The sequence below is a fragment of the Egretta garzetta genome, unplaced genomic scaffold, assembly GCF_000687185.1.
Source record: "Egretta garzetta isolate BGI_Z169 unplaced genomic scaffold, ASM68718v1 scaffold287, whole genome shotgun sequence".
Classification (NCBI taxonomy): Eukaryota; Metazoa; Chordata; class Aves; order Pelecaniformes; family Ardeidae; genus Egretta; species Egretta garzetta.
This window is the reverse complement of record NW_009260435.1, coordinates 13517579-13532642: the sequence shown is the minus strand read 5'-3', so window position 1 is coordinate 13532642 and position 15064 is coordinate 13517579. Positions and strand designations below refer to the sequence as shown.

The 15064-nt window shown below is 38.5% G+C and overlaps 1 protein-coding gene across 1 annotated transcript in view; it reads right to left on the bottom strand.

Moving 5' to 3' along the window:
• ADAMTSL3 (ADAMTS like 3) overlaps nucleotides 1-15064 on the bottom strand; it is a 186278-nt gene that overhangs the window by 62531 nt on the left and 108683 nt on the right. The window contains 2 exon segments of the mRNA XM_009644047.1: nucleotides 5024-5098; nucleotides 14123-14249. Coding sequence (XP_009642342.1) covers nucleotides 5024-5098; nucleotides 14123-14249 — 202 coding nt within the window.

The following is a 15064-nucleotide window of genomic DNA, read 5'->3' as shown; positions in this document are numbered from 1 at the left end:
ACAAGCTGAAAGAAACTCAAACAGATAGAAACAATACACAGAAAAATAACTCGTACTTCCATGCAACCCAAAAGCCTAGAAATTTCAGCAGTCTTCAGAAAGCGTGAATGGTGTCAAACTCACCAAACGCTCACCCCATACCTGCATCACTTTACCCATTCCAAAGGTCATTAACTCGACTTTGAATATCTCTCACATGAACAAAAAGCACGGCCAGGAGGCAGGCAGCTGCAGCACTGCCAGAGGGATGTCCCTTTCTCAGAACAGGTGGTGATGAAAACCCCTTTTGAGCTGTTCTGCACGCCTTGGAAACAGATTAAACTAACAGCCAACAACCTCCAGAAGACAGTTGAAGCATTTTAGGATTGAGCCACTTCCAGAAAACTGACAGAACTGTAAGTGGACAAAGCGAAAGGAAGATACTCATGATGAAGGTAGAATGCGGGGCTCTGTACAATACAGCGCACAGGCCCAGCAAGATGCATGACTGGTTACAATTTATCAGAGCACTGGGTGAAAAAGGCATGAATCTCAGATGAGCTCAAGGCTACCTAAAAGGAACCTTTTGATGAGCTATAAATACCCTCTTTCTCCAGCTACCTTGCCTTTTTTGGTACTTTAAACAGAGTTACCTAATTCAGGCTAGATGATTTAGGTTAAGAGCATCTGGTTTTACCTGCACTGAAAACATACTCTGAATGCTGCAGCCCACCAATGCTTTCTTCCTTAAGCTCTTTTAAAATACATATGCATTCTGGAGCATCCCCACCAAAGAGAGTGAAGAAATTCTAAAGAAATTAACTTCCTTGAAAAGGTACCAACATTATCCCACGTTTCTAAGGATTAGGTTCCACTATGTTCATAGGTATAACAAAGATCACATACATGGCTGGAAGGAAGTTTAAGGAAGGATATGTTCCTAGGAAATGACTTTATGTTGATCGTAGGGTAGGAATCTAGTGGTGAATCAAATGTACTTTGTCAAGAGAAAAAAATAAATCTCTGGGAATCAAAGTGCCCCATTGTCCAACATGTTTCCATTAGGAACAAATAGATATAAAAAAAAAATCACAGAAAAAGCCACAAGAATTCAGACGATTACTACATAGTTTTGTTTGTCACTTTTATGGAAGTTTTCTTTCCTGACTGCATTACAAAATAACTTTTTAAATATCCGGAACTCAGCATTCTTGGATTAAGCTTCTGTAAGCCTTGACCCCAAACCTACACTGCTTAACAGTAAGTATTAATGCATGGTGCCTGTTACTCTGTCATTTTGCTAAGAGTCAAATCAGCAGATCTCATGTACCTCCAACTCCACATAAAGTCAATAGGATCCTCAGGAGTACAGGACTCCTTTGAAATTACCGTTTAACATTGCAAGGAAAGACATCTGGCTGTTGCAAAAAGATGTTAAAGAAGTTAATTTGGTGACCTGAATTGCATTACTTTACAGTCTTTGTGTTAATTTCTTAATAAAAAATAATTTTAATGTTTTTCTATTGTTCAGCAACCAACAACATGATAACTTACTAAGAGCTGACATCATACATTTATGTTAGAGCTACACTAGATTTGAATCCAAAGTATGTGATTATTTGCAAGGTCCAGCTACAGAGTGATGGCCTGTATCTCTGGAGGTCACGTCAGTGAAGCTCAGAACAGCTGCTCAGATTTTCCCAGAAGTGTGTCACACAGGGAGGTGAAGAGCTATTCCACAGCACAACAGGTAGCCTCTGATGCAATATATTCCTGCTCAGTAGTACCTAGTGCTTGTCATCACAGGCTTCTAAAATGGAGTGAAACCAACCATCTGGTGTATGTAACATCATCATTCTTATTAGGGAGCAGTTCCCCCCAAAGAAACCTACTTTACTGATTTCACCAACTGGCTTATAGGCAAGGTTTAGAAAAGAATTCACCAAACATTTTTTTTGTTCTGCAGGGTCCTGTAATCCTGGAGAGGATTTTGACTTCAGGAGTAAGCTTCCCCATCCTAAATTAGGGAAACATTTCCTTGAGGGGTCTTTAGGACTCCAGATGTGCAGAGTCATAAGGACAGGGAATTCTCTTGAGTGTTCCTGTGTTTCTGTGCCTAACCAGATAACTGCTGGCAACAGTCTGTCTTCATGTTACTTCCCTTACCTTGATAAAAATAATGTTTTCCCCATGGAAATGCCTTGCCCAGCTGTGGATGGAAGACCCACCACAAAAGCTTCCCATACTCTTAGTGGCAGGCAGGAGTAGGGCAGGGTGGCATGGGGTACCCACTGCAGATACCTCACTGTGTAGAGAGATGCACGGAAGAATTCCCAGGGAAATAGCTCCTGCTCCCAGTACAAGAAGGAGCAAGTCATATTGCTACCCCAAAAGCTCTTTCTTTTCCGAGTGATTCATTTGTAGGTAGCACAATACAGGGGCCCAAAATAAAACCTGTGTTCTTTTCAAACTGCAAGTAATGTCGTTGTCTTCTTAGCATCTGTCAAAAGACAAAGCAGTGCACAGATGTAGAGCTAAGGACTGGCAAGTATCGCAAATCACGGCAAGCGGGGAAGAAACTGACAAAAAGGGAAAAAGAGTTTGAGTTCCTTTTGTAAAGTTTAACCTCCCTAAGTTCATGAACTCAGTTATCTAGCATTAGCCACTTGTAAAAATATTAGCTTCTGGTTTTCCTGTTTCTTCTGCTGGAGGATTAATTTCAGGGAACTTTCTGTCTTTCTTTTGATTCTAATGCTCTTAAAACAACTGCTAGAAAAGCCATAATACAGTCCAAATCAAAAACAAAACCAACACAATGAAACATTTTACTCATAACTGGTTTTGTACTAATTATTTGGTTATTTTCCACCAAATCATTCACAAAACCCAAGCAGACAGAAGTACAAGAGGGACCTATTTGTAAAAAACCCAGAGTAACACCTTTCCTCTCTGATGAATCTGTTGCCTGTCCTAAAGTGTTTGTACACACAAACAAAATGCTTATTCTTACTAGCTACAAAGAAATGCAGTCTTTCCTACAACACTAAGCTGCTGATTGTAAAACAATGTCCAGAGCATTTATTTGTTTCAAATCTGTTATGCGCTACATCTCCAACCACATTTCCATTTTTTATTAAACCAGCAGCTGTGTTTCCCTGGAACAAGAGCAGACCATAAAGCCCAGGATGAAGCACAAAAGAACACAAGATAAAGGGAAAAGTGCCAGACACTCCATAGTGCTCTTTAAGCGCTTGCTATTGCTGCTGACTTTACTTGAAGAGCAAATATATACTGGTAACAGGAGGCAGTATAAAATTCTACAGTAAGAAGTCCCTGCTCTCTGCCGGTTACATTCAACTCCTTATAAGCCAGGAAGAATGTCTCTGACAAATGGAGCATGTAATTTATAGGTGATTATTTTTTAAGTTCTGCCTTTAATTATACCAGCACACCCCCACAGAAGTCAATGAAGTTGCAGACCAAAGATCACTTGATATTTTCTGTTAAGCAACATACACCCACAAACATATGTACAGTCAGAGCGGTGGACAAGCAAATTGTCCCAAAGCACATCCCCTAGAACATCAGTTCCTAAAGATCTGTCTGTGAAGCCAGAAGCAATTTCCACTTCCCTCTCCACAACAGCTCCCTTGTTTTTCACCTCTGTCATTTTAATTTTAGGTAACAAATTTCTAAATCCTCACAGATTTGCAAGCAGATGTGCTGGGGGAAGTAGTTAAAGGAAAGTTTCACAATTCTCATCCAGCTAGAGAACTGGTTAAGAAAGGTAATGCCAAGCCACAGCTTCTTTATGGAACCACCCTGTGTAGGAAACCAGGAGCACTCTGTACTTAGTTACTGAGTTGCTGCTACATTCCTCAGGAGCTTTCCAGAAATTCCCCAGGGGCCACTGAATCTAGTCCTTTTTTCCTCATACAAAGCTGAAACAACTTCCTTCTGCAGAACTACTTAAGACAGACAAAGAGTCCTGACCTGAACTGGTCGGGATCACTCCTTCAGACATCCCTTGCAAAAGTTTTTCACAAATATTATTTGTTTCAAGATCAGTTCAGCTTTGTATGTTGTTGATATCAGTGTTATATCTAGAAGTTGTTATCACTTCACTTCCACTCTAAAGTGCAAGTCTTATTAAATTTTTTCTTTGAAAGAAAATGAAAATCTATTCTTCAAAACAAACAAATAAATGAACAATTTTCAAATACAATGCATTTCTGTCTTCTATTCATATATCTCAGAGCAGAAGTCCTTTTTATTTCTATGATTCAGACTAAGTCTTCCACTTTTACTGATAAAAAATTGCTCAAAAAGTTAAATGAATGTTTTATTTCATTACTTGTTATGGTAGTCCCACTTACTGAAATGATTAGTTCATTATGAAAAGTAAGCCTACGGTTAAAGAAATTACCAGAGATACTACCATCAGCCTTATAGAAAATATTAGGACACAAACGCCTAACAGAATAGCGAACGGTTTCTCAGAGATGGTATGTAATGACCAGAAGTATTACAAGGAAACAGGACTTGTGTGGTTTATTTAATGTTTTGTTTGTGGTTGTTTTTTTTTTTTTTTTACTTTACCTCATTTCTACCTAGATTGCTTTTCCTCGAACACTGCTCACTGAGCAAGTGTGACTTCACCTGGGCTACTTACACTATCTCAGACTCTTCAACAGAAATCTGGTGCTGGGTTATACAAGTGCTATCAATCCCACACATAACCCTTTGAAAGTCATTTTGATATAATTGTTTGCAAGTCGTTTAAGAGTGTATTGTGTTTTAGACATCTTATATAAGAATTACTTGGTTTAAATAAATTTAGAAACCACCAGTACGTATACTATTTCATTTTACTAAGTGGACTTCCAGTGTTCTGTAGGACTGTCTCCAGGCTGGATATTAAAGATGGGAAGAGGAATCAAGGTCATGATCTTACCCACATTCCCAATGTTTGGTTGAGTTCAGATACAATGTTCTGTTTTTATCTTCTGCCTATGAATAAATACATAAAACAGCTCAGTCGTACCAAGGTGTGCTGGTCCTTTTAGGGTAATTCTCACACTGCGACTCCCATGTGGTACAGCAATCACAGTTTCTTCCCCTAGGAAAATTAAAGAACTGTTTAAGAAGTTATCTTGCATCAGGGAATTTGCACATCACATAACTAGACTGAGAACTGTCAAATGTGTCTAAGAAAATATTTAACAGCTTTCACAATTTTTCTATTAAAAATAATCATGATATTTTATTAAGTACGGTATATTGAGTCTGTTTGCTATGCTATGCAACTATTAAGACTTACGAATGGACTTGTAAATCTTTCTTGCTATTGGAAAATTATTTGTTATTAACAAAAACAACTGAAATATCAGTAGTGTATTAGGAACATATTTACACTCTGTTGTCCTAGTTTTATTTCCTAATCACTGAATTGACATAAGGAATCTGCTAAGTAGTACTTCCCCCCTTACAAAAATCTGCAGCTGTTCAGCCTCATTCTGCCCACACCTCATTTCCTGCTGCAGGTCACAACTTTAATAAGTGGCAGGACTTACAGGAAATAAATCATCTACTTAACACTAACCCTTAACCAATTACAGACCAGTTAAGAGCAAATATATATTAGCTATAATATATATGTTACAACAGAGTGCCTGCATCTAACTTACCATGTAAGATCATTCCTTCCAGTAAGAGCCTCAATTTAAAATTAACTATAAACCAAACCAGCCCTGAGTAGGACATGTCAATACAAACCAGCTTTTGGCTGCCTGAATGGCCTCTTCATATATAAATGTACAACACACTTACTTCAGTGCATTTTACAAAGGCAGAAATTTATTACTTTCCATTTCAACTGTAGGAAATCTGTGATTTGCCCAAGCAAACTGAGTTAACAGTCAAACCAATAGACCAGAGTCTTTCAGGCCAACAAGAGCAGTGCTCTCAGAAAAGGGTACACACAGCGCACAACAGGGATATCTACAAAAGGACAAGAGAAGTGTCCGAGCAAAAAAGCACTAATGTGCTATCTCCCATCTTCATAAAGGCCCAAATGCAAATCTTCTCTGAGGCAGGAACCTGCAAACACGGGCCCATTGCAGCTACACCCCGCAGAGGGTGCTCTGTTCAGTGATGGCATTAACATATATCTAGGGGCTAGTGTAGAGGAAGTTCATTTTCACAAATTCAAAAAGTAATGTGAGTTGAAGGTCAGTGATGCATTGGCTCCAGAATTACTCATACTAATATTCAGAGGAAGAATAGCTTAGTTTAGTTTTAACAAAAAAATAGTTGAAGAATCTTTCTTTCCACTTTAAACCGGACCCTTTTATAGTAGATGCTAAATTATCAGCTTCTGGTTTACATCTCCTTAGCATAAGTATGAAATCCTGCCAAATGTTCAGGATACTTCAAGCAAATACTGCAATTATTTTTTTCTGAAATAAACACCTTCTTATGTTTCAGTTTTTATATCGCCAATTTCTAGGAAGGTCATTTAAATATAACAATTTATTTTGGATGTAATAAAATATGATCTTTATTAATTTCATACTTGGGTATTCCACCAGAGTGCAAAATACTACAGTAAGAACAATAATACAGTTAAGGAGCCCTGGAAAAAACATTAACTACTGAACCACTTAATATCTTTCTGCATCTTGGTTTTTCATCAGGCGAATTGCTAAAGATAGCCAGAAGGTAGTGGATGTGTATATCTTTAAAGTAAGGAAATAACTACTGAATTCATATGTGCTCTACAGTATTTGAGAGAAAGCAGGTTTGAGGGGCCCATCTCTCCCTCCTTGGTCAGGAATTGCATCCCGTCTTGACAACCAACCAGCAGTTACAGCACAAAACCTCAAATAAGAGTCTCATTGTGACCAGTTCCGAATACATGCAACTGCTGTTTTGAAGTGGAACCAAGGGCACTCTGCACTGAACAGACGAGGCCCAGATTTGCAGATGTGCAGAGATGTGTAGGACTGCTCCTCTTAAGAACAACCAGGGTCTTTCTGCTGTGCTTCCTCCACCTCCTTACAGCAAGATCCCCTCTCCTCGGCAGGCCTTGTTGATCCCTTTTCAGGATGCTTCACATTCCTTTAGCACTACTACAGACATTCCACCCTCACCGAAGCACTCTCTGATATGGTCCAAAAGTCTCATGGGGGTGCTAAATTTGGTGTTTCTCTGCAGCGGAGACAATATTACCAGAAAGTATTTTATTTGCATTAGAGGAGATGACTAAGTTCACCACCACAGCAATGTTCAACTTCTGCAGCCCCACAGACATGTCAAGAAGTCTGACAGCAGGAGATTCTTGTAACTTGACTGAAATAATTATGACCTAGGGCCATCTTTCCATGAGATGAAGTAAATTATAGGAAAAAATAAAAGTGAGATTTTTTGAGTTCTGAACTGATGGGGAAGTGGAAGAAAATGGGACAGGGCTGACCTAAGGGATTCCACCTTCTTCAGAGGACAGCTTTAACTTCCTACGAAACAGTAGTTATGGTTGTCCAGGACTGGCTCCAAAACTATATATTCCTAAGGTCTCTGGTTCTCAGTTGAAGCATATCATTCATATTCTTAAAGGAACACAAGGTCCTGTAAACCCGTTTAAAAAAGGTTATGCTGTACATTTCGCATTAAATCATTATGAAAACTTAAGGGGAAATTGCTACCCTGAAATCTATACTTAGAATTTCCAATTATATTTTTCCCCCTTATAGTATTCATGTATATTTGAAAGTCAACTGCTGACCTTTGTCTAAAGCTGAAGAGAAATAAGCCCAAAATGATCTGGAACGTGCAGAAACACTAGACTGTAAACTCTCATTTTTGAGTCGTAAAGCTCACCTTAAAAACTGAGAAACAGGTGAGATATTGTCTCTGTATTCTAACACTGCTTCCACTGTAGGGATTCGCCAGGGCATGTGGGTCATCTTTCTCCAGCACCTGCTTGAAATGGGCTGTCTGCTCTTACCCAGGGACTCTCCCAGCAAATGTTTGCGCACACACTACCCACAGCACTTGCTGATTAAGCTCCCGGATTGCTTTTACTTTAGATGGCAAGGTTTGATCCTGTTTCTATGGTGTTAATGTGGATTTAGATTTTGGATTTCAATGAGAGTAAGATCAGACTCCCTGCTATGGTAAGACTGGGAGGTAATCCCCAGGATCAAAATAAAGGAGCCACATTCCTGAGCTCAATCCAATTCAGCAGGTTTTATTTATTTTTCCATGTGGGCCATGGTGGACCCATTTACTGTTTCACATATGGGCCAGTTGGGATTTTCCCCTCTCTCCTCTTACAGCAGGGCAGAGGGTTTATTTCAGGCCTATAAAAACTGTTTCTTTCCATGTATTTGCTCAGCACTTATCTGCTGGTCCTCCAGTTCTGATCAAAGGCCTTTGTGCTCTCAAAAGACAAAGAACAATAGTCCAGGAACAACTACCAGCACAAGGGAACTAAACAGCTCAAAATGTTTGGAGTCCTGTTGCAGTGGCTTCCCTCATCCACTCTCATCAGCCATAATTTCAGAAGACATGGGTGCTGGGGTATGTGCTGACCTACCTAATGACAAGACTCTGTGCAAAGCCAAATATATACTCTTTAAGAGACATCTGAACTAGATGTATGTGCTACTGAAAGCAACAGTTATATGTCTTGACCCTAAAAGTCACATTGCAAAATCTGTATGGGCACATCCTTCTTATCCTTGAGTCCTTACCTCTCTAGTCTCACACTCTCCCACTCCTCTGTACCTCCATCCCTCTGTCCACTGCTCTTATGACTCAAAGCTGCCTCTTCATCTGAGTTCCACTTTTCTACATTGTTGAGTAAATATTTCTAAGGTGTGGTAACCTGCTTTTGAGATAAACAGTGTCGCTTCCACTCATTTTAGTTACATACTTCTTTCTACTTCTGGACACCTCTTCTAAAATTTCTATGCACTGGAGAAAATGTACAAAGACACACAGTAAGCAGCCCATCAAGAAAATGGATCTCAAGGAAATGCAGTGTGAAATAAATAATGAAATAACCAATGTTCTTACACAGGAATTTCTGCAAGTAAGACAAGAGAGATCAAGAAAATAAAGAAGGAGGCTTCATACTACTTATAACAGCCCCAAGTAAACCAACCAAACTAAACGGATTTGTAGACTGAAACAGTTGGTACTGAAGACCCAGCATCCACACTACATACACTGCAGGTGCTTCACTTCAGACTAACTCTAGTCCAATCCCACGGACTGCATATTCAGTAGCTGTTGAAGAACATTAAGTGCTTTTCTGGGGCACATCTTCCAGTTTAGCTTAATCCGAAAAAATCCAGTTTATGCTCTCCAAGACCACTCCATGATGTGAACTGATGAACGGTATGTTAGGACCATGATGAAATTTGCTTCAAAAACCATACTCCTTATCCAAACTGAAATGCTAATGTATTGGCATTCTGTCCCTACACACACACAGTTTTCCTGCCAAACCAGTCCCAATTCCCTCTCCTGGCTTTATATACTGTTGATTTTTCCCCTTCCTCCTTGAGTATTTCTGACTCCATCTCCCACCCTAAATTCTTTATCTAATCTCAGTCTTCCTCTTTTTCCTTGACCCAATGTAACTGTACAGCCAGTCCTAGGTCCTCCTCCCACCTTCTCATATCTGTCTTTCCTTCACTGTATGAACTAATGTCAAATTTTTCTGTTCAGCTAGTCTCATCTTGTCTTTCCCTCTCCTCATGTGATCTCACCACCCCCAGTCAAAAGTCTGAAGCTTAGGAGAGTCAGAAGCTCTCCACAAAGTCTCTTCTGTAATGCCTGAACACGAGGCAGGAGGTATGACAGAGTTCATCCCATGGTACCCATTCTACACTGCAGCAAAGTAGAAAGCAAGAGCAACCTCAAGGACACTTTTTAATAGCTTAGCTCTGGAAGAGCCACGTGTTAATTTATTTTAAGGAGATTGCACACATATGATCTGTTTGCTGTTAGGACATGTAACAAGCTAGAGCACACTTAAAAGGACAAGTTTTCAGAAGTGTCAGCTATAAACATCCAAGAAGCCTCTACAAAGCCTGAGGGAAAATGTTGGGGGTGGTTGTTGTTTTTTTTTTTTTAAGGGTTGTAGTAAAATATGTGTCGATGTTCACAGATATTGCAAAAGACTTATCCATGACCAGAAGACCAGTGCCTGCCAAATTTCAAATCCCTGATCCGTGATCAAGTCCAACAATAGGGGATGTTAAGACATATTAAAGAAAAGGTTTCAGGAATGTTTTGACAGTGGGAAACAACATGTTTTTCTCTGCTGTGTCCTTGGAATATGCTGAGTTGTTTTGGCTGAATTTTCTCCAAAACATTCAGCACCTGGCATGGAAAGTTTCTGACCCAGCTGTTGAATTTTGGCAAAAAATCATTCATATAAAGTGAAGTATCAGGCAACCTTGACAATGGGGGTTACTAGCTCCATGTATATTGATTTCAAATGAGGGGAAAAAGATGCAAGGTAGCAAGTTGTCACAGCTCTGAGCCAGCTGATGATGCTGAACAGGGAGCCTTGCAGAAGGCCTCTCTTTAAGTAAATGACTAAAGTGAAATTAGGTTTTTGGTTAAGTGTGCTTGGGGATGATGACATACAAACGTGACAATAAGTGACCAATGGTAAATTACACAAGTGCCATAGGAAATAAAATGCATGGCAAGAAGAAATTCAACCAGTTACAAAGCTATGGACATTGAAACCTTTTAGGAAGAAAGTTAAGAAAGGTAAAACTTGCAAGTATCAAACAGTTTGGGAAACAAATAAGACCAGATTAGGACAAATCTGTGCCTTCGACTTCACTCCCCATTAATTTCAGAACCAGCATCTTTTCTTCTTCCTTGGTATCAGAACCAGAACACTTTCCTACCATTCCTTGCCAATAATGGTGCAGAAAGCAGACATCAGGGCCCAATCCTACAATTTTTCCATGCGCACGAAGTGCAGTGGAGTTAATGGGAGTTCCATGCATATAGTACTAGAAACATCAGGCCCATGATATCTCATTTCCCAACGGGATGGTACATTTTACAACCTATTACACTTTTTGTTTGAATATCATTAGTCAAACCTTTAATCATTTTACCAGAATGTAAAATCTGGCTTGCTGGCAGAAGTCTAACTTACTTTGTCTTTCAAAGCCAATTAAGTGTTAGTGGAAAAAATAAAGAACTTTTGAAATGACAGTTCGTTTCATATTTGCAAAACAGTACGCTTTCTTTCAGTGCTGTTTAGCTTTCCAATCAAAGGCATTTGTTTTATGTAAAAACATATTAAAAAGATAACAAAGCAAAGTGAGTCCTTTATGAGAAATCATTTACTATCAATGCCTAAATGTCTTTTTTTTTTAAATAAGAACCAAGATAACTAGGCACTTTTGTTTCCCTGTATGTCTCTTTTTTTTCGTAATAAAATCTTTGGCTCTTGCTTTCCTTCCAATACTTTAATTTGCCTCATTGCACAATAAAATTTACATCCTGCTCACAACCTTACAAACTCCCTCTTAAATACGTGTCTGTCATGTGTCGATATTTTACTTCTCAACACTAGTTCTGAAATCTTCCAAATGACTGCTTGGAAGATATTGTGTCTCCCATCACTGATACATTAGCTTAAAGAAAGCATGGCTTTATTTCCACATTTCATTCACACAGAGGATGATTATATGGAACTGCTTCCATAGTGTTGAACAACTTGACTCAAAAAATACTTTGGCACTATGACAATACCAAGGAAAACACCAAAAATTCTGAGTTTAGTAGTATGTGTACTGTTTTGCTTATGTGAATGGTAATTCATTCATATTATCTAGCCTACTGCAGTGCAAGATGAAACCAAAACTTGACATAACTGACATCTTTCCCCAGAATAGTCTTGCTTCATCTTTAATTTATAGAACTCTACAATAGGCACTGAATTATGACAGAAAAAAAAATGAACCACAGGTATTCTTCATAACCTGGTTAAGGCCATGGGAGACCTTCCACCAAGTGATATCAGCTGTAGTCAGCTCTTACCTGTGCCAGAATACCAGAGATGAAATAAATATTTTCTGTCGCAAAATGACAGTTTCAAAGCCAGATCCCTTTTACCACTTTGTCTTTACTGTACTTACAAACTAAGCAGCAACTAAACGTGAATCTTTTTATTTCACTTATCATGAACTATACAGCCAGATTGGCCAATCCAACAACTTAATTTGCATTGCCTTAGAACTAGCTAGGGTGTCCCCAGGAATTGTTCTTCTCCAGGAGAATCTCGGTTGCTGTAAAACTGGAATAGACAATGCAATTCCTTTCTGTTCCAACTGACCTCCACATCAGAAATGGGAAGGGATATTTTGTATATATATATATATATATCACTATATATCTATCTATAGAAAACAAATACAACTTGGTAATACTACAAAAATATTATCCAGTCTTTACTGCTTCACCAGTGCTTGCTCTGTGCTGACCAGAAGCTCTGAGTATTTGATATGACAAAGTGAATAAAAAGCGGCCCTCCATGAAAATTCTTTTTCAACTCAATGTAAACATTCAAGATATTTGTGCAGTGTTTCAAGATGAAAAACTTTATAAATTACTGAACTACGTTCTCCCATCCATGAAAAAGGCCTCTAGTAAAGGCAAGGCAAAGGCTGACACTGAGACCCCATCCGGTACATAAAAAAAGGCTCTTTGACACATGCAAAATTATTCTTTGACTTTAAAAGAGGCTGCCACAAAAATACTCACTGTTAAAATTTAGATTACCTTTGTTATACATATGTATTGAATTACAGAAATTATGTACCTGCACAATGTAAGATAACCTAACATGAAACCTTGTAGATCAATACAAGTAATCACACTGCAAGGTAACAAGCATAAAGATAACATATATTGCACTTCAAGTTACATCCACACTGAAGCATACTGCAAGCGATGGCATTAAAATAAAAACCAAACATGGAAATATTTACATGTACAGCAATAAGAATTAAGCATGACACAACAGCTTTTTCAAAATCAGGGCACAAGTGAATTTTCGCAGGCTGAACTACAACAGCACTAAGATATATGTAGCTGTCAAAGGCAGGTGCTTCATCCATTTAAAAAAAAAACAAAAAACAAAAAACCCACAAACCTGCTTGGATTTGAACTTTGAGTATTGACTTTAATCTAAGAGTGCCAGCTCATTGCCCTTGCATCTTGTGGCTCTGCAGGAAGGTAACAAACCCTAAAGGCTCCATCTCCATGTGACAAATGCACATTGTGAGTTCAGAAACAGCAAAACTATCTCACATGATAAACACACGACACTTATACTCTGAGATCACAGAGAGGATCATCTGTGAAGGTGGAAAGCACAAGTGTCAGAGATGAGCCTCTATGTGACAAACCTTGCCTGAATATCAAAATAGCCAGACTCTTAAGACTCCAGTAAAGGGTCTAATTCTGATACCCCTCCTCTCTCATATTTTCAGTACTACTGAGACCTACAGAGTTACTCACAGTAAGATGCTCATTATTTTGAGAAAGAATGGCAAAATTTGAGACAAATGCACAAAAAAGAGAAGAAAGTATTATTGCCTTTCACCTTGAGCTTTTTGCACCATACAAGTAGTTAACTTGCCTCTGAAGCTCAACTGGTTTTAGACATGTTAAAAAAAACAACAAAAAAAAGAGCAGTTAAGTTGAAAACCAGGCACTTTCAATCATGGGCCGCAATTTCCATAAAACCATCTATAAGATGTTTCCATGATTTAAAAACATTGCTGCAACATCACATATATTGCAACATGAGGATACCCCCTAAAATAAGATGTGCATCTTGATGGTTATTCCTGATAGAATGAATTGAGTAGCTCTATAAAAAAATGCATATCTCAAATTCTTTCCTAGCTATACCCTAATGTGTGGTATCCCTCATGGAATTTCAATAGACTAATCTAGCACAGACTTTAGAATAAGTAGCTTTGGAAAACTGCAAACAAGTATATGGTTAAAAGGTCAACACTCTGCAATATGTATGTTAATATACAAGCAGAAAACAGTCAAGGATAAATCACCACAGGATCAATTTGCAACCTACTTTTTTCTGGTGAGACATGTGCCTTAGCTTGTCCCCTCACAAGCCTGCATGTTGAACCATCTCCTGCACAGACTCCACAGTTGTCTTCCTTGGCATTGCTCCCAAGTTGTCGATCACAGCCCACTGCCTGCCAACATCAACACCACAGTCAGAAGGAGGGCAAAGCTGTAGTAGACATGCTCAGGTTTCTGGAATTTTATTTATTATGTTATGCTTTTGATTTTATGAGCTGGCCTCATTCTATCAAAGCATATCTTGCTATTTAGGATTTTAAAAGCACACTGTCATTTCCATGATTTTAATGATGAGCCACAACAACTGATATATTAAGCTATTCAAGCATAGGAACTACATGAATCAGTTTCCCACTACTTATGTGAATGAATACCACCGAGCATTATTCTTTCCAACACAAGGGACAGCTATGTTATTTACAATTTGGTTTTCATCACCTGTTTAATTATGTCTGAGAAAGGATTAATGCAATGAAATAACCCAAGTTAAATATTTAAAGGGCACTCAGCGTTCAGCTTCACAGACAAGCAGCTGTGGTCAGTGCTCATGATCTAGTGTCTTGGCCATTCAAAATTTAACTGGCATTCATGTAGATCTCCTGTTTGCCATTTACATCAATGTCAATCACATATACATTTGCTAACCAGGTTTTGAAAAACTTGGATGATTGAGTTCTCACCTTCTGATTTTTTTTTTGTTTCTGAATATGAGACCTGATCTATAAAACTTTCCAATGATTATTATAAAAACACCCAAACTTAAACACTGCCAAAAATTCCAAAAGCAACGTTTTTGAAAAACTGTCAGCTGAAAACTCTCCAAACTATAATGAAAACATTTTTCCAGGTCTTCATATCAGTCACCCTACAAGAAGCATGAGAGTGAGAATGGGAAGACAAAGAATAGACAACATTGACTAAAAGCACC